A 20481-nucleotide genomic window follows, 5' to 3' on the forward strand; every position below is an offset into this window, starting at 1 on the left:
ATGCAGTTCTGCGCACTTAACATGAGGGGTCCTCCACAACTGACATGCTCTGTTGCCACTGCAGTGGTGTATACTTTAACTTGAAAGAAACACGCTAGAATTATGTGTGCTGGGGGAAGTGATCTTTGGGTAGCCTCATTTCTGTGGCAAGTGATCCGATTGTAAAAAATGAATTCAAAACTACAATGTTAACCATGAACGCTTTTATGTGAATGAGAGTTTGAGTGTTGGCAAAACCTGCAAAGATATAGTAAGCAATTTTTGTTAAGTGCCTTTAAAAGTGGCTTCTCAAAGTGCTTTACAGAACAGCAAAATAATTACCCAGTGAGAGGACATGGTAGATGGGCTGGGAAGAAGGTGACACCTGGCTAATTGTAGTGAGCAAAAAGATACTTTTTTTTTAATTTTGGAGGGAAAAAAAAATTGTTTCTTTATAATGTTTGCACTGACCGAGCTCCAGGCCTATGGAATAAGCACTCTTTTCTGTGGAAAACTCAACACGATGACTCATGTTTCCACTGCAGCTGTTGCACATTCCTGTTGAAGTGATATTTTAAAAGAACGTTTATGAGCAGCAAAAGGCCAAGTCCTACACATTTAGCTCTAAGGAGCGTTAATTGGACCTTGGGCTGTGTTGCTCCACAATGTACTGTACATCTAGTTGCATAAGTATGTAAGAACTTTGAAGTATTCTGTGGATCTTGTATCATGTTATTTTTGGTATCTAGAAATTTCTAGTCTCAGACTATAGCCTGAATGGATCAGCTGTTTGAAAGATATTCTAGGGTGACATTTTTAGGTACAGGGTGGTACTGTAGTGCAGTGGTTAGCATTGCTGCTTCGCAGCCCTGAGCTTAATCCTGGGGAGCTGTCTGTGTGGAGTCTGTATGTTCTCCCCCTGGCTCATATGGGGTTTTGCCTGGTGGTCCGGTTTCCTTCCATGGTCCAGAGACATACCGGTAGGTCAATGGGATTCTGAAAAGAAGTGGCACTGGTGTGAGTGTGTGTGCCATTTGAAATTCAAATATCAAAAACACATAACACGAAGAAATACAGAGATCTACTGTATTATTTGCTGCACACTGCTGCTCCTGGACCGGAAAGAGAGAAGATTAGAAACAGAGGTAGAGCAACCCACTGCTGAAAAACACCTAGGCTAACACAAAGAAAGGTTTAGACACTGATCCAAGGTTTTATTATTATTATTTTAGTGGAACAACTGCAGTTCTAATTATAAGACTACAAATCTGTATGCTGCTGCCATCAAAGAGGCCCGATTGAATGACTTCATTATCTCTCCATACCCATTTTTTTTCTGTTGTTCTGTGGTGACGACAGCAGGAAATCAACTGTTGACCTAATAAGAAAGCTGTTCCTGGAGCTTACAGATAAGGATCCTGTTCTACTCTAATTGATTGGAGTTAGAACCAACCAGTCTTTCGCTTTTTCACAGTGTCCATAATTCATCTGTTCCCCTTGTTCTCTGAGGCTTCATCCTGACATGCCTTATCCTCTTATCATGCTTTTTCAATTCCCTGTCTTCCAGTTTTCTGCACTTCGCTGGGATTTTTTTGTTTCAATTCGGAGTAGCTGAACTGAGACCTACAGTCTCATCTTCCACTGTTGTACCGGGATCAAGATGCCTGTGAAATAGAGGCCTCCATTCACTACATTTCAAAGTGTTTTGTTGACTTTCTATTTCAGAAACAGTTTACTTGTTAAGCTTTTACTTTTGAATGAACTGGGGAACGAAAAGTGAAGGAACCCTTGTCTGTGTGTAGCCTGAGCAGTGAAGGTGCGATAGTGAAGAGCCGATACACACATTTTTTCCTCCTATGTAGCTCTGTGAGACTTGGATTTAACAGCTGATGTCAGCAGTGCTGGCACTTATGGCTGACTGGTTGCATCTGAGACCAGGAACTGAAACTTAAAAAGGCCGCTGTCTCCTAAAACAGCTATTTATAAGATTTGGTTTCATGAGTAGTACAGTAGGTGTCTCAATTCTAAAATGGTAACTTTCCCACTTCACAACTTAAAGAACTGCTTAGGACTTGTTTTCCTAAGTAGCTGTCTTCAAATAATGGTGTCTCTTTCATGATTTAAATGACACACTTATGGATAGAAAAAAGTAACAGCAAGAATTTGCATAACAGGTTTCAGACACGTCTTGAATTTCTACCACAGGAGAAGTGAAAAAGATGCATCATCACGGAGATTGTTCACCTCTACTGTTAGGAGGCTTTGTTATTCAGGATGACAGACAACAGATGTGCTTTTTTTTTGCAAATTAATGCCTTTTAGTTAATATGTTTCATGACACGTCTTTTTTTCTCTTATAGACTAATGAATTCATCATTATGAATTCATAAAGGAAACCCTAAGGTCACTTTTTTAGAGTTCTTAACATTTTATTGAAGAACCATTCCATTAAATGTACAGAAAAGTCATTTGTTGAAGTTCATTCCCTTGAGAGGAGGAATAAGTCAGGTTGCTCTGTATACATTTTCATTTTTAATATTTTTTCTAAAATAATATACATATTATGTATATATTGTACAGGGTGAAATTAAATCCTCATTTTGTATAGATTGTTTAGTTCTACGTAATTTAAGGGAATAAAAAGCAAACAACTGTAAAAGAAAATACAAATACTGTATTTCCCTCTGCTTTCCACTTAACCATACATTCTAATATAAAGACCAGTAAAATAAAAGGGAAGTACAGTATATTGGCTTAGATGTGTGTGTGTACGCATAGCGTTTTTTTAGTGCATTTATACATTGAACTTCGAAAGAAATGACTATGGATTTATGTTTTTAGAAAAATAGAAGTTTGGATAGTAATTACATGCTTTAGGTATGATTTTGATTAATTTTGTGATTCATAACTGACCATTCTGTAATATGTATTCAACTACCTGTATATTCCTGCAGTATATATTCTATATATCTGAAATATACATGTAACTTATATTTCCACCTCTGCGGGCCTAAGTCCTTGAGAACATAAAGATAATAATAATGTTTATTTTATATAGCTCCTTTAAAGGTGGCTTTTCAAAACGCTTTACAAAGCAACAAAAAGTACACAATGAGAATATTCAAAGAGAGAAGACAGTAGATGGGGGTACTAAATAAAACAGGAGCAGAGGGGTAAAGGACAGAACCAGGTAAGTAAAGACTCTTCTAAAGATGGTTTTGAGTCTGGATTTGAAGGAGTTGAGGGAAAGTGACTCTCTGATATCCTTGGGCAGAGAGTTCCAGCGTGTTGGGGTTAAACAGGAGAAGGTCCTGTCACCCATAGAGTGTAGACGGGCTTGGGGGACAGATAGGAGACCAGAATTAGGTGGCGAGGTGGGGAGTAGGACGATAGTAGCTCAGACAGGTACTGAGGTACCAAGTCATGCAGAACCTTATACTGTAGGTGAGCATAAGGATAGATAGCATGGAGACCACTTACTATACTAGATTGATTGTTCATGGGGAGAATAGTGTTGGTGACAGAAAATCATCTTAAAAAAAGTAGTCTATAGTGCAGAAGCGTGTTAAATCAAAAACGTCCAAATTAATAGCGCTGCCTGCACTGTTAAGAGCTGAGCACATCCATCATTTGCCTAGAATGGGCCAATTTTCCCAGAAGCCAGTTAACCTACCAGAATGCCTTTTGGGCTGTGGGAAGAAAACAATGCAAACATGGGGAGAACATACGAACTCCACACAGACAGCACCCCAGGTCCAGAATTTAGCCCAAAGCCCCACATTTAAAAAAAAAAAACAGAACATGTAGTTAAAAATGACTTGTAGCACAACTGTGTAAACATCCAAGAATAAAAGTATTTTTTGAATTAGAACGTTGAGCTCACTGGTCAGAGGAGGACCCAGATCGCATCTTTCTTGTTTACATGCATCCATGTGGGAAATTAGTTTTTAATTTTGATGTTCCAAAGGCAAGGCAAAGGACGAAAGGTTAAAGTGGTCGTCTCTGACTTGTTAGCCCTAAAGCAAACTGGCAAGAATTAGCATAGAGCTTTGCGTGTGAACACATCAGTGAGAGGGCAAGACAAAACTGTGTAACTTATCTTTTGTCAGTAATGGGGTATAACAGTAATATTATGATTCCTCTGAAAAGAACCCTCCATAATGGCAGTCTGTACTGTTTTTAGCAAAAGAGGACCAAATAGAAGCCATTTTGTCATCTGTACCAGTACAAATGTTCAGTCCAGTTGCGTTTCTGATTAAAGACTATTAAATAAATAAATCAAAGAGAAACTCCGTATAATTTCTTTGATCAAATGGAATGGATAATTTAGAGGCAGAGTTAAAATGTGGAGCTCCTATTAATAATAGCTGCAAAACATTCAGTGAGAGCATAGCCCTGTAGGGACTACATTTCCCAGACTTCTCTGGGGGGGGGGGGAAGTGAGCTCCTGCTCACATTCACAGGACCAGCTGCAGGAAGTCAATTGGTCAGGTAACTGTTAAAAAGCAGGAAGCAGTGGTTTCCTGCGTCATTCTGGGGGAAGTGAATGCCTGCTGTTGGAGGGGACAGAAGACAGAATCCCTGTGTGCATCACTGACCAGAGGAGAAGGACTGACCAAGGATTGGATTGGTGAAGAGACTGAGAGAGCTCCATACCAGAGTGACCAGAGCAGAAGCAGAAGTGGAGGTCTTCAAGCCTATATCCGACAGGCCACCTCTGAAAAGAGACAGCTGGTCAAATAGGTGTGTGAACTGGACACCAAGTTGGAGGATGAGCTGGAGCAGAGAGACCTGGAGATTGCTGCAAAGAAGAAGCAGGAGAGAGATCTCAAGGAAGTCGAGGACCACACTGAAACTGTAAACCGAGGCCGAGAAGAGGCTTTTAAGCAGCTGCATGAACCTCAGGCTCCGATGAAGGACTTCTAGAAGGATCTAGAACAAGGCAGCACTGCCAAGGAGGAAGTGCTGACTACAACCAAGGAGAATGAGAAGACGACCAAAAGCCTGGAGGCTGAGCTCATGCGATTGCAGGAGAACCTGACTGCAGCAGAGCGAACCTGCAAGCAGGCTGAGGCTCAGGAGGAGAAACTGGCTAATGAGCTGGCCAGCAGCGTTTTGAGAAAGTCAGGAACTGGCTGATGAGAAGGACCGTCATCTAGAAGCCAAAATCTCTAAGCTGATGGAAGAGCTGGAGGAGAAGCAGAGCAGCCCAGAGGAAGCTGGAAACTGAGGCTCAGGAGGAGAAACTGGCTAATGAGCTGGCCAGCAGCGTTTTGAGAAAGTCGGGAACTGCTGATGAGAAGGACCGTCATCTAGAAGCCAAAATCTCTAAGCTGATGGAAGAGCTGGAGGAGAAGCAGAGCAGCCCAGAGGAAGCTGGAAAGGCCACAAGTCTGAATGTCAAGCTGCAGTCTGAGCAAAACACACCTCGGGAGAGAGCGAGAGAGAGACAGAGAGCCAGAGTTGCAGTCTTGCTTTCAGCTCTTTATTTTGTAAGAGGCAGAAATGATTCAGAGAAGCTTCAACTCCAAAGGTGAGCAGTACAAAAGGTTTCTGGCTGGAATAGTGGAGGTCCTGCGTACAACAGGAGTACAGTTGTGGTGCCTGCCTGGGAGAGAACTGGATACTGGTGTGTCTATCCTACCATTTGATAGCTACATTCATCTACAAAAAGCATTGGAGATAAGACTTGGGTTTTTTTTGTCAAGTGTCTTTGCCATTGGCCATGTTTCTAACTGGTATGGTAGAGAAGGAAGGATACTTAGCATGGTAGACTACCATTTTAGCTGTAGTCTTGACGTTGCAATCTTCAGGCACCTCCTCTGTCAGGTAATGTAAGCCTACATGTGCAGAGTCAGCATAGAGAACAACACTGATAGGGCCATGGTTAAAATCAAACATGCCTTTTTAAGAAACTGATTCATTTCTCTGTGTGCGTGTGAAGGAATGGCCTTTGCCTGTGACTGTTTCTTTTTGTTGTTTTTTCGTAAAACATCCAGAAATCATTTAAGCACGTCCCCTCCGTACTGCAGCACAGCACGTTCGCCATTTTGAAAAGGCCATCGGCTGAAACCCAGCACTTAACTTCAGAATTTTTAGAAACATCACTAGTCAGCAGTACTGCAAAACCTATAGCCACATCCTCAGAATGATCAAAACCCCAGCAATGCTGTGCTGTAGTAAAGACGAGAGGTGAGTAGTTCGCCTATGAGGTAGTGTACAGTATATATTACTCATGTGTGGAGGAGATATTAGATATTGCTTCAATTTAAGCAGTGGTCTTTGTGGTGTCCACTGTCTTTGCATTGGATATCTTAAGTTCAAAATGCATTATGGTACCTTTAGAGTTTAAACTATTTCAAGCAGCAGTAGTAGAAAAATTAGCATTTAGAAATAATTCATTTTCTTCATTTTAAATAGCTTGTTTCTATTCTTTTAGAGCATATTCAAAGTTTAAACTTTTTCAGACTGCACTTCTAAATGAAGCCTTCATGTAGATCTCATTATTATTTATTTACAAAACCTTTATGCATTTTTATTAAACATATTTTTTCCTGTTATTAGGTGCATATACAGTAGGTTTTCCTAGTTGAAAGTTCCTGACATTGTGTTATTTGGCTATTTTTAAATATGGTGATTTGTCGTGTTTTATATAACATTGGAGAACTAATGCCAAGACTTTCTTGTGAATGGTGCGGGACTCCACAGCAGGCCTGTCCTGGTTTTTTGTCATTCCAAGTCGGGAAAAAAAAAATCTTGAGTTAGTGCTTCAAACTTAGATGCCCTACAAAACCTGGGTAATAATCCAGTCTGCACTCTGTATTCAGATGAAAAGATGTATTTTGTCTAGTTTTGACCTGGGCATTAACATACTCCTCATTAAGGCCTGGTGGAGTTTGGACAGTCAGATGTCTTTCTGCTTGGTTCACATCTTTTCAGTATTAGGGAGTGAGACACATCAGGCAAAACACATTTTTAAATTAAAATAATCAAAAAATCTACTGGTAAGTGAAGCCTTACTTGTGTATTTCCTATTGACCTATAGCATCCAAGAACTCAACAGAACGCTTATCATTTTCTCTGACTCAGCCTTGACAACTAAACATATAGTAGCAGCTTATTCTGAAAGTGTCTCCTGTTTTTCTACTTCTATTTAGGTCCTTTTAATTTTACGATAGCATTCACACCCTGATTCTGGTGTCTGTCTTAAGCTCAAAGGACTGAGCGTTCATATACTTTTGTCATTTCATTTTAAAATCTTAAACATTTCAGTTGTACTACAGTGGCTGCTGTATGTGTTTTTTTTTACTGTGGTGAAAATAAATGTAACGCCCGACTACAGTATTTCGAGCAAATTAGATACTGAAATAAGTGATGGGCCATTTTTACATGTCTACAGAAGCAGGTAAGTGAGGAAGAACTTGAATAAAAAACTGTGATTTGTCTTTGATACAGGTTCTCCAGAAACTGGGAAAGGCAGATGAGACAAAGGATGAACTCTTTGAAGAGAGTGTTGTAAATTTTAACAAGCAGCTGGTGAGTTCCTTCCTTCTTGTCTGGTACTGTTTGTATGGCGGTATGGATACATTTTCTTATTTTATGAACACATTTTTATTTTCACACAGACAAAAAAAACTTGTGCGTCTCACTGCTGCTCCCCTCCAACATTAAACTTTTAGGACCCCTAAAGCATAGCTAAACCAATACAATGGGGACCCCCCATGTAATAAAGTTTGATGGAAGCCTCCATCATCCCCTCCTATCTCTCAGGACCATGGTACCTTCCATGGTCCTAAGATCATGATCAAATCAAAAGTTCAAAACCAAGATCCAAGATTTCCAGGGATGTCACACAAGGGAATACAGAGGCTCCTGGTGTAGAAACAACAACCTGTTAGCTGTATTTAAACATTTTAGACAGAACTTACTGACAAGGAATATCCTTACTTAGAATTAAGGAGAAACCAGAAGAGACCTTTTTCCAAAACATAATAACCTATGCACACCCCCAAAACAGGTAAAATAGTATGTGGGCATGGAATACACAGGGGTTTAGATACCATTTTAATAGGGGGTAAATACACTTTACATTTCTGTCACAGAATGTGTCCTTCGGTGGTTATGATTTATGAGGGAAATAGTCTCATCTCCAGCTCTCACCAACAGCGTCTTGTGTTTTTAAATTCCTCTCAGTGTATTGATATTCTCAGTAAAGTGCTTCAAGACGACCCTGTAAGGTCCTAAGGTCATGGTCCTGATGTGAAATTCTAAATTCAAGTGTGGTGTGGTCTTCAAAACGCATGCATGCACGCGTAACAACCCTTTTACACTCCAAGGCTGCACAGCGGTGACCAACGCAGTGCGCTTTTGATTTTCATTACATGTGAGCTCTTTTTTTCCCCTCTTTTGTTTTTCCAGACGGAAGGAACCAAGCTCCAGAAGGATCTACGAGCATATTTAACATCTGTGAAAGGTATGGCGATGGCCAGCTGGGAATAATGAAACACCAGGTCATTTCAAGGGGTCTGACTTCCCTTCCCTTTATATCCCATGCTAATACACAGTATTAGTTTCCAGTTAATGTTTGTTCCTGTGGTTACATGTACAGGCATCCAGTATGTATCAGGTTTTATTTGGATTTTTAAGTACTTTTTACTCCTCCCACCCTCATGGGGGCACTGTGCAGTAGGCTGCTTCTACCATGGCAGCCGGTCACGCCTCCTCCACCTGTATGTATGGTTCTATACATGCCTCAACCAGCCTAACTCCCCCCACAATGACAGTTGTTCTGTTACACTGAAAGGTCAGAGCTGACTCTATTTTCTTAGGAGGCTCAGGTCCTTTGGTGTGTGTGGAACACTGCTACACATTTTCTATGAATCAGTGGTGGCAGTGGCCATCTTCTACGCTGTTGTCAAAAGATGCAAATAGGCTCAATAAACTCATCAAGAAGGCTGGCTCTGTGTTGGGGCTGAGCCTTGACCCCCTGGAGGTGGTGGCTGAGAGGAGAGTGCTGACCAAGCTCACAGCCATCATGAACAACGCCTCTCATCCGCTTCATGGGACTGTTACTGGACAGCGGAGCACTTTCAGCAACAGACTGCTCCAGCTACGGTGTTCAAGGGAACGTTTCTGCAGGTCTTTATTCCCGGTGGCTGTCAGGGTGTATAACGCTGCCCTAGGCTAGGACTGTTAGCCCTTCATTTGCTCATCTTTGGACAGCATGTTGCTCCATTGTACTTTTTTTGGACAATCAGTCCGTATAAACCTATGCACATTTTGCACATATTTTATTGTTTTTACAGTGACTATGATCATCACATTTTGCACACACCTATGTATTTATTTCTATTTATTTTATTTATATTTATTTTGTTGTCTTTTGTTTTATAACTATTCCGATGTCTGTTTTTGCTTGTCTCGGGTTGGACTGCTGTAACACATCAATTTCCCTATGGGATTAATAAAGTCTTATCTACACGCTTCCATACCTACAGTAGGTATTAGGTACTCTCCAGACATGCAGAATGGTACAAATAGTGCCCCATGGACAGACTGAATAAAAGACACTGCAGACAAATTTTATATGACAGCATCTACATGAGAATAGTGTATACACTCTGATGAAAATTTGAGTTAAACCATGTGATGGTTAGGTACTTCCTGAGTGATATCTTGAGCTGTACTGTGTATCCGTTTTGTAAAAGTTACTCCATTGTTTGAGCTATGATCTCCACCTGCAATGAGTAATTGGCATCAACAGTGGGATAAACGTGATAAAAGGTCAGTTTCTGGTGTGTGTGAAGGTCTGCATGGCCTTTGTGTGTGGATTACTCCAGTATAATGTGAGGGAGAGTATTTAAGAATCTCCATGTGGTTGTTAAGATGAGAGGTTAAGATCACTTTATTAGCCATATACAATTTCTTGCATTAGGAATTTGTCTTTTCGCATACCCCAGCTTGCTCTCCATGAGACACACAGGCAGGGAGAGAGAAGCTTGGGGTCAGAGTGCAGGGTCAGCCATTTATATGGCACCCCTGGAGCAGCAGGGGTTAAGGGCCTTGCTCATGGGCTCAACAGAGTAGGATTCAGTGGTTAAGAGTTGTGGCCTCACAGCACTGAGCTCCTGGGTAACTATCGGTGTGGTCTTCTCGTCTTTGCAGGAGATTCCTCTGGGTGCTCTGGTTTCCTCCCACAGTGGAGAAACATACTGCTAGGTTAACTGGCTTCTGGTAAAACTGGCCCTGGTGTGAGTGTGTGCATGTTTGTATCTGCCCTACAATGGACAGGCTTCCTGTCTAATGTGTACCCTGCCATGCGCCAGTTGCTTGCTGGGATAGGTTTCAGGTTTCCTGGGCAAAACCATTAGAAAATGGATAGATGGTTTAGAATGCATTTTAAACCGTTATGTATAAGAGCAATGTAAAATAACGTGATGTAATAAAGCATTATAATATTTAAATCAGTAAATTTGTGTGTTTAAACCCCGTGTGGAAATCAAAGCAATGATAGCTGCCTCACTGACAGCTCTGAAGACAAGAGTCGCTGCCTCTGGTATAATTCCAGAGAGCACCTCCAACATTTGTTCATTGTTTTTGTTTTCTGTATCCGTTAGTGATGTGTGGACTGTTTTTGATGGCCATTTTATATTTGGTATTAACAGTGCTTGATATATTTGTATATGCAGCACCCTGGTGTACACCCGTTTCTCCTTTCTATTTTTCAGGGTGGAACGAATCTTTACTTGTTCCTTTGCAGCAAAAGTACACCGATGTACAGTAGCATCGCACTTGAATCACTTCAAGCTGTACCGCTTGTCCAAACGTATACACTTCAGCGATTTACGTCCTGAAGGTCTGATATCTGTGTGGTTTGTCCTTTCCTCAGCGATGCATGAAGCATCAAAGAAGCTGTCCGAGTGCCTCCAGGAAGTTTATGAGCCAGAGTGGTATGGAAAAGATGAAGTTAACTCAATAATAGAGGTAAGAGCGGCTTATCTTTTGACCACTGGCTCTTTAATATAGGAGACGACTGTCAGGGTTTTGGAGCAAATAAAATATTTAGCCTCTCTGAGCAGCTCGCTTGAAGACTTTGCAGTGGTGTGCTTATCGAAAAGTTTAAGTAGCCTAACAGTGTCCTCCAGATCTATTCACATCCTATGAAAGTCGAGCAAAAAAACATCATGTAACAGAAGCGTTGGCCCTTCCTGAAGACAATCTGTGAATATTTAACTGTAACCTTAAACTGAAGTGCACGAAAAGAACAAAAAACAGTATGACAGTGTTACATTTTAAAATGTTTCAGTTTATATTAGAATGTATTTGAGTGGCTCAGTGGCACAGTAGTTAGCATTGCTTATGTGCAGAGTTTATGTTCTCCCTTTGTATGTATGGTTTTTTTCTGATTTCCTTTTGGTTTCCTCCCATAGTCCAAAGATACTGCATACTGGTGGGTTAAATGGCTTCTTTAACATTTGGCCCTAGTGTGAGGGTGTCTGTATCTGTGCGAGCCCTGTGATGTACTGGTCTCCTGTCCAGGGTGTATCCTGCCTGTGTATCCAAGCTGTTGATTGCTGGGATAGACTCCTGCTCCCTTGCGACCTTATTTTGGACAAAGCGGTTAGAAAATGGGTGGATATTTTGGAAAATACACTGACAAGTAATTCCTGTACTATGCTACACTGTATAAGGCTCTGGCATGTCTTGAGAGGGGAGTTTTGACCATTCCTCCATACTTTCAGATCTCAGTTTTTGTGAACTTAAGTTCTAACCACAATGTTGAGCTGTGGCTAGTTTGGAACATTTATTTTATGTGCTGTTGACCATGTGTTTTTAACTTCATGTATGCATTGAAACACTGTCATACTGCAACTGTCATCTTGTGGAGGTCATTGGCCATTTGTGAGCAGTCCTAAAAGAACTCTTTGACTTTGATCATGAAGAATATAAGGAACACTACAACTGAAAGGAGGCCGTTTAGCCCATTTAAATCATTTGCTAGTTAGTTATTAATTGATCCAATGACCTCATCCAGCCATTTCTCAAAAGAAACCAGGATATTGGCTTCAACAACACGGTTGGCTATTTTATTTCACACAGCCACAGACCATAAAGAACTGCCTCCTGTTTTCAGTTTTAAATCCACGTCTGCTTAAATGCTGTGACTGAATGTCTTCTTGTCTTACACCAGGGAAAGCTCTGTAGGCCTGAGTATAGTTCTGGAAGCTTCCATTGCACTTTTAAAGAACAGAACGCTATTTTTGGTTTGTTGTGGTTCAGGTTTAATTGAAGGAATACTTTGGTGTGAGTAAATGTGCTCTTCATGTTTTCTCGAATTGAATTATTTATGAAAAAATATGGCTTTGCTCTCTGCACTGCTATAGTGATTGCGTTGAACATTTTGGGATTTTTTTACGCAAAGTAAACATCATCCCATCTCTAACTTATTCTGATGTTTTGATAAACTTATATTGCACTGTGCAGTCACCTGAATAAAATAAGTGCAGACAATCATGTTGAGTGTGGACAACAATTTTGAATGACTCAGTAAATCCTAGGGTGCCATTTTCCTGTTATATGCCACAGAAATAGAGGTATCAGAAGAACACCTCTATTGATTATTGTATGACCATTAATCTTTCTAAGTACCACTTGGTTCAGTACAAAGCTGTGAAGTGGTGGTACCGTAATAAGAAGGGTGAATCAAATTCCTTATATGAGTAGGAGGTAAGAAGAGTAAAGATGCCCTGATAAAAAAATAAAAACTTTGTAAGCTGAGGTGAATTTCAGCTAAAAAAACAAACAAACAAGTTATTGATTTATAAAACTGAAGTGGCATCATGGTGTGAGTAAACGCCAGTTTTGACAGGCCGGTCTTTAGGCTTTTGGGGCCTTCACCTTGAAAGACGGAACCATTTTGAGGTACACGGTTGAGAATTTGAGTAAATATACATTTAGAAAAAAAGGAATGTGTTATTTATTTATTGAAATGTCAGTTTCCTTCCTGGGGAATTCACTAGAGAGAAGTAATGTCTTGTAGTATTTTGCTGCCTTTATCTAGGGAGGGTATAGTGAGAAAGGATATTTGTCTAAAAATAGTGGTAAACAACCACTGGGTTTTTGTCCATTCGTTTTGGAAATAGATGGCGTCTTTTAAGTCATTGCTTATCCCTTTTCTTTGAAGCTGCACTGTGCCAGGAATAAAAAAAGCCTATTTTGCTGGACATTCTCTGACTAATGAGGTATTTTTGCTCATTTTTATAAATTTGGTTCCAGGGCAAGCTGGTGTAAAGATCAGTTTTCAACCTCACCTATAACATCACTTTATTAACCCTTTACAATTTCTTGCTTTAGGAATGATCTTTTCGCATACCCCAGCTTGCTCTCCATGAGACACACAGATAGGGAGAGAGCCTGGGGTCAGAGCGCAGGGTCTGCCATTGTACGGCGCCCCTGGAGCAGTTGGGGTTAAGGGCCTTGCTCAGGAGCCCAACAAAGCAGGATTCCTCTGCCGGCCGTGGGATTTGAACTGGTAACCTTCCAGCCACAGGCGCAGATCCTTAGCCACAGAGCCACCACTCCGCCCTGCTATACCTTATTCATTTTGTTTACACCCCCTGTTTATTACAATAGGTGCTCATCTCTTTTTAATCCTACAAAGAACTAATTGGTTAGAATGCATCGTCATACCATTGCTGGGGGATGCTGGATTGAAGTACATTTGGGCTTGTTTTCTTCTTTGTTTTTGGTCTGTCAATGAGGATCATGGCAGAGTTGCAGTCTGCTGCTCTGTATAGCTCTGTGTTTGTTCATGTTTCCTAGATTCCATTTTTCATGGTGTTTAAGCACATTCTAATATTTTTGTAGGGCAATTTATACACATTTTTGTACTTTTTACTTTCGGATCATATGTTAAGCGTTAATTCTAGAAGAAACAAGTAATAGGTTTATTCCATGCTGAAAAAAAGAAGAAAGAGAACACAACGTTTCGGCCGTGGAGCCTTCTTCAGGTGTGAGGTGTGAGCACCCAAAGAAGGCTCCACAGCCGAAACGTTGCGTTCTCTTTCTTCTTTTTTTCAGCATTGAATAAACCTATTACTTGTTCCTTTGCAACATACGCATGCTGACGCAGCTACCCACCTGAGTTAATTCTAGAATATACTTACTTGCTTTTTTTTGGATCAACTTTTATTTGGGGAACTAAGCCAACAAAAAATGAACGTACGAACGGAAAAACAACCAAATCCCCTTCCGTAGTCCCCTCCAGGATTGCCTGCTTGGTTCGGTCAATTAATTTTGTGTTAAACCAGATTCCAAGAGGAATAGGTCCTTCACTGGGATGTCTCAGCAATGGGGAGAAGGGAATAACCGTTGCAGGTTGGGTCCAATCACGAGAGGAAATGAAGTCCGATTTGTTTGGATCCCGCAAAGCTGCAGGAGTGGCTGAGAACATGAGAGATTTCACCTCTGTGTGGCTCCTCTCCAAATTGATTCCCTCCTGCTGTCTTCCGTCCTCTCAGGACTTACTCACATGAAAGAGGACATAGCGGACTCATTAAGAAGGAAACTCATATTCATCATATTGCATCTCCGTGTGCTACCTGTGGCTAAGATTGAAAACAATAGTACCACCTGACCACCTCCTCCTCCTCCATTTCTGTGTAGGACTGTTGAAGTTGATCCACAGCTGTTAATTTGACTGTTTGCCCCTTTTATCATGGAGTTAACCTCCAGATGTGATGTCTTTCCCACATATTCATCATGATGGTGTGTTCTAGATGTTGTACTCCTAACTACAGATCTCGAATCCCTATCATATATAAGCATTCAAAATATACTTGGGTTATGTACAGAAGTTATCTCCAGCAATTTATGAGTTTCATTATGCGACTCAGTCTTCTCTGTTCCAGACAAAAGTGGCAGTTCTTTCAGCCTGTCGGTGCTGCATATTCATTTAAGCCCCGAAATGAGTCTGGTTGTTTTTCATTGGGCTGGTTGTAGAGCACCAGTGCAGTGCCTTGAAAACGTATTCAGTCTTTTCAAAAGTTTTTAAATGTTTGCTGGATTACTAATGATACACATCTTTTTCCAAACAGTACTTTTTTTTTTGTAAAGTTGCATACTCAAACAGAAAGTTTTTGTTATTTGTCAACAGATATCTTCAAATATATCATTTTGACTCTATACCCTAATGTTTTTTTTGCGTTCCCAGCAAAACTTGAAAGGTTCAACATGAGCACCTTAGTTTTTCTTCAGAAGCCTCATCTAGCTCGGTGTTCTCCTTTTTGTGTTTATAGTTTTCGTCGGAATGCAAGAAGTCACAGTGCAGCTCAGGAAGCCATTTGAGTGTATATTTAGGATCAACATAAAGATTAAAATGACGGCACAGTGTTGTCGTGTTTAGCAATGATGCCTTGAACCCAGGAAGGATCACTGGGGTGTTGTATGCGTGTTTTGTATCGATCAATAGCAAACAAATCCCAATTAAATACATTATGATTCCATACTGTAATCCGATAAAATGTGAAAAGGCCAAGGGGGTGATTAGTTTTGATATTTTTGGTATATCTTTGGACTGTGGGGGAAAAAACTGGAGCACCTGGAGGAAACCCATGCAAACAAGGGGAGAACATGAGAACTGCACAGATAACATCCCAGGAATCAAACCCAGGACCCCAGCGCTGCAGGGCAGCAATGGTAACCAATGCACCACCATGCTGCCATGTTGTCAGAAACTCTATCCTAAAAATATTGATTGATGAATCCTTACATTCGTTAAAGCTGTATGGTCTTCTGGTGTTTTTGTATGGCTGAATTATACCTACAATTTTAAATGATATCGCCACTTTTCTGGAAATGCAAGTTTGCTATAAGTCAGCTTGGGTCCTGGTGTTTTTCTGCCCAATTCAAGTACAAAATCTTGAAGTGAAGAACTTAATACTTAGTGGAGCAAAAACATTGTGTAGCAACAATTTCGTTTAGAGGTTGCAACTATTGCAACGTTGTGCAGCATTTCACGATCTTGCGTTTGGACTCCACTGGAAGTGACGTTTTCCTGAATCTGTTATTTTTGCAGGATACTGATCTTCTGTGGACAGATTTCCACCAGAAACTTGTGGACCATGCGCTCATCTCCATGGACACGTACCTTGGACAGTTCCCTGACATCAAGGTAGGACACATACCGAACACTAATGTTTTTCAGCGAATCCATTTTAAAATATTTTAAGATTTATGTTCCTTGACGTCAGGGTAGTTCTAAGTAGCTCTTCAGCAAATCCTGTCCCTCCTTCTTTATTATAATCCTAGGAATTGTGGTAAGCAAAATTATGCAATAATAATAACAACAGTAGTAGCTAGTCGTTTTTGGCATTTAAAAAGTGCTTTTAAGCCTAAAGTATCACAAAACATTTCACATGGAAAAGCAGTCTTCCACTTCATCCATAACTGGAGTGCAGTAGTGTGTTCTCACTACGTTAACACGTGTCCTCCAGAACTGTGGAGAATCATCCCCAAAACAAATCAGGGACCTGCTTTTAAATCCAAATATATAAAAATGTATTTTACCACAAAGTTCTTTTTTTTTTATTTTATCTAGCGTGATTTTATGTCATGCTAAACACTTTGAGACAGTTGCTTTTAAAGACACTGCATGAAATAAGAACTGTTGTTACTCTGCTGTTTTTAACAAAGGAATGTCTTTGGTATCTCAGTGTTGTAAGCGTAAGTAACCTAAAAGCCCACAAAATTGCTATATGGAAAGCTTTGCAAAGCTAATGCTTTAAACAGCCGCAGTTTTAACAGTCTATTACAGATCTCAAAAACATCCTTCTTGTGCTATGTAAACACCTGTGAACTAAACACAAATGTAAATCTTTCTATGACTTTGCTTCACCTTACTGTGAATAAAAAGAATGTCGCTATCTGACTGACTGTCTTTTAAAGACACTGCATGAAATAAGAACTGTTATTACATCATTTGCCAGTAGCCACACTTTACAGCAGATCAGGTGGCATGAACAAGTGAGAACTTTCTCCACCAGTTGAATTTAGGGTGGTGCACTGCGCAGAACTATTTCCTTTGTCCAATCAATCTTGCCTGCCTCCTCCACATTCTTGACCGCACCCTCCAACCCCCGCTAATATTTTGACTGTGCCTGCCATCTCCCACAAGAACAAATGGCTGCAGACGCCTCACTCTGCTTTTAATACAGGAATGTCTTTGGTATCTCAGTGTTGTAGGCGTAAGTAACCTAAAAGCCTGCAAAATTGCTATATGGAAAGCTTTGCAAAGCTAATGCTTTAAACAGCCGCAGTTTTAAAAGTCTATTACAGATCTCAAAAACATCCTGCTTGTGCTATGTAAACACCTGTGAACTAAAAACAAATGTAAATCTCTCTATGACTTTGCTTCACCTTACTGTGAATAAAAAGAATGTCGCTATCTGACTGACTGTCTTTTAAAAACACTGCATGAAATAAGAACTGTTGTTGCTCTGCTGTTTTTAACAAAGGAATGTCTTTGGTATCTCAGTGTTGTAAGCGTAAGTAACCTAAAAGCCTGCAAAATTGCTATATGGAAAGCTTTGCAAAGCTAATGCTTTAAAGAGCCGCAGTTTTAACAGTCTATTACAGATCTCAAAAACATCCTTCTTGTGCTACAGTATGTAAACACCTGTGAACTAAAAACAAATGTAAATCTCTCTATGACTTTGCTTCATCTTACTATGAATAAAAAGAATGTCGCTATCTGACTGACTGTCTTTGCACTGGAATCTGCCGTGGTAGCATCGGTGCCCTCACATACTGTATACACTATTCTAAAAAGCAGCACATACGGTATATTACATCACGGGAGTCTGAGGAGTATGATTTGTTACTAGGAAGATAAGAAAGGAGCTGTGTGCTATTCTGTGTGCCAAATTCTAAGCACGTTTTCTGTGCATAATCAACATGGATATGAAAGATAACAGTCCTGTATAATCCCCTACTCCTTAATATCTAACCACCCGCCGTTGAATCAATTCACTCCATGGTGCCCACGACAGAGACGAAATGTCCCGTGCCCCCGTGAGTTAGGATGGGTCCCACAAATCCCACAGGATCCCATTTACAGCGCAGGACTCTAATTTAGGAAAATAGGCCAGTAGCCTAAAATAGTAGGCCAGGTTGTGTAATACCAAAATGGAATTTAGCCCAGACACCAGGGCTAACACTCTTGCTCTTAAGAATTTTATTATTTGAACATGGCCTCTAATGATAATATTAAAAGGATGGTACCTTCTCCAGGAAAGTGTCCCTTGACTGGGGTATGTGTCAGGAAATTCTGACCCCAGAGGAGGAGTTCTGCGGTTGGGCTGGCGCCATTTACAGTAGCAATCTGATTTTCCTGATCCCAGGAAAAGATTCAGCCATGCTGAGATCTGACGAGACCAGTAGTGCAGAAGAATGAGCATTACCCAGGTGACCAGCTAAATCAGGCCTGACAGTTAACCAAAGCATGCAAACATCAGACACTAATTACCCCTTTGATTGGGATGAGTTCACCATGGGGGCAAGCTCACACCAGGGCCAGTTAACCTACCAGTATGTTTTTGACTGTGGGAGGAAACCCACACAAACATAGGGAGAACATACAAACTCCAGGCAGACAGCCCCCCAGGCCCGGAATTGAACACAGGGCCCCAGTGCTGCTAATCAGCAGTCCTAACCATTGCGCCACAGTGGTTCTCTAGAAGATCTGTTTAGTTATGTATAGAATTACTTGGCTCTAATTTGTCACCTTGTTAATGGATTGGCACTGTATTCATCATAATGTTTGAAGAGTTTTGTTAATGACCTTTGAATCTCTTCTTTGTGTAAGCTCAACGTACCAGCGTGCCCCCCACATACCATACAGCAGAATGGCTGCAAACACAACAGGGCAACATATAATGGAGCTATACTCAGGGCTGTATGTCTGAGCAAGGATTCTTCCCGATTACTCTTTCGAAATGAGCTACTGGATCAATGAGTAAATTGCTATGGATAAAGTTGTTGGCAGTGTATTGAACTATTTAGCCATTAGAGGTTTGCTCAGGTGTGAACAGTCTTGATCAGAGTGCTTTCTTTCGTCGTATCAGGACATAATTGCTAAGCTGCCTGAACTGATTTTTCTGAGCAGCATGACGGTGCCGTATTATTCCGCACTAGAGAGCGAGTGAAGTGAACGAGACATAATCTAAAATAATCCATATCCCATTAATTGAAGTATTCTGTCAGGGCCGAAATGTAGCATCAAAGAGGCGGACGGCAATCCTGTTGTATTACTATTCGGTCTATAGCCTGAGAAAAAGCCTGAGAAAACAACAGATAATGGTAGCTTTTCTCTGAGCATCAGTCACCTAAATATTAACCTTTTTGTTCACCTCCTTTGCTAGGTGTTATCATAAATGCTGACATAGCTGAAATGTTAAAGCTGATTCATACTGTATATCATTATTATGTTTCCCTGGTTATCCATACTCTACATGTGAAGAAAATGTATACAGTATGTGCTAAATAAATATGGATAAATCACATTTAGCTGGCTATTTAAATGTCTTTCTGCCTGCCACAGTTTTTCCCAGCCCAGGTCAAAAGTCTATGAACATCTGTGCATGATCGTTTGAAGACCACTCCTTTCATAAATCATTATTCTTTCAACTCATTATGCAATAAACATTTGGAAAGATTGTTAGCAGAAATACTACAGTAGAAAATAGATTACTAAAAACTGCCAGCATCAGATGATCTGTTAAGATTAAGCCAGCTGTGCAAGGAATTAAACATGAAACTTGTGCTCATAAATTAAAGCACCCGAAAATCTGAAAAAGCCTACTGGAGTTTTTTTTTTTTTCTCCAGTTTTGCAAATACTGCAATTCAGCCTGAGTGGTTTTTCATTAATGCTTAGACTGTCGTGCACAGTAGACTTCCTGGACTACGGTCAGGTGGATGAATGCTGGATGATTTCTCATTCCTTTTATATGCTAGGCAAACAGATGCACACGTTTACCTTTCCTAATTGACTTTGCATCATGGGGTGGGACAGTGTTGCAGTGTTTAGCCTGCCGTGCAATGCTGGAGCCCAGGGTTCAATTCCTGGGGTGCTGTCTGCGTGGAGTTTGTATGTTCTCCTTATGTTTGGGTGGGTTTATCTTCAGATACTCTAGTTTCCTCGAACAGTGCAAAGACACATTGGTACTGTACAGTAGGTTAATTGGATTCTGGGAAAATTGGCCCAGGTGGGAGTGTGTCTGTGTCTGTGTGTGCCCTGCAATGGACTGGCGTCCCATCCAGGTTGTATCATGCCTTACACCCATTGCATGCTGGGATAGGCTCCAGGATCTCTACAACTCTTTATTGGACAAAGTGGATAGAAAATGGAAGAGTTCACATCATTTTCTATCAGGGACTAAGGATAATTTTGTTGAAAAAATAATGCCAAATGTTAATGTCACACTAAATATAATTGAGTTTGTTAG

The 20481-nt window shown here is 40.6% G+C and overlaps 1 protein-coding gene across 2 annotated transcripts in view; it reads left to right on the forward strand.

The window, feature by feature from the left end:
* The window catches only part of LOC148821754 (myc box-dependent-interacting protein 1-like), a 69395-nt gene that overhangs the window by 13909 nt on the left and 35005 nt on the right, over positions 1 to 20481 (forward strand). For both annotated transcript variants that reach the window (XM_088930145.1, XM_088930147.1), the window contains exons 2-5: positions 7435 to 7515; positions 8398 to 8452; positions 10868 to 10962; positions 16055 to 16150. In XM_088930145.1, coding sequence (XP_088786271.1) covers positions 7435 to 7515; positions 8398 to 8452; positions 10868 to 10962; positions 16055 to 16150 — 327 coding nt within the window. The remainder of the gene's footprint in view (positions 1 to 7434; positions 7516 to 8397; positions 8453 to 10867; positions 10963 to 16054; positions 16151 to 20481) is intronic.

The sequence above is a fragment of the Atractosteus spatula genome, chromosome 13 (assembly GCF_055471065.1).
Source record: "Atractosteus spatula isolate fAtrSpa1 chromosome 13, fAtrSpa1.hap1, whole genome shotgun sequence".
Classification (NCBI taxonomy): domain Eukaryota; kingdom Metazoa; phylum Chordata; class Actinopteri; order Semionotiformes; family Lepisosteidae; genus Atractosteus; species Atractosteus spatula.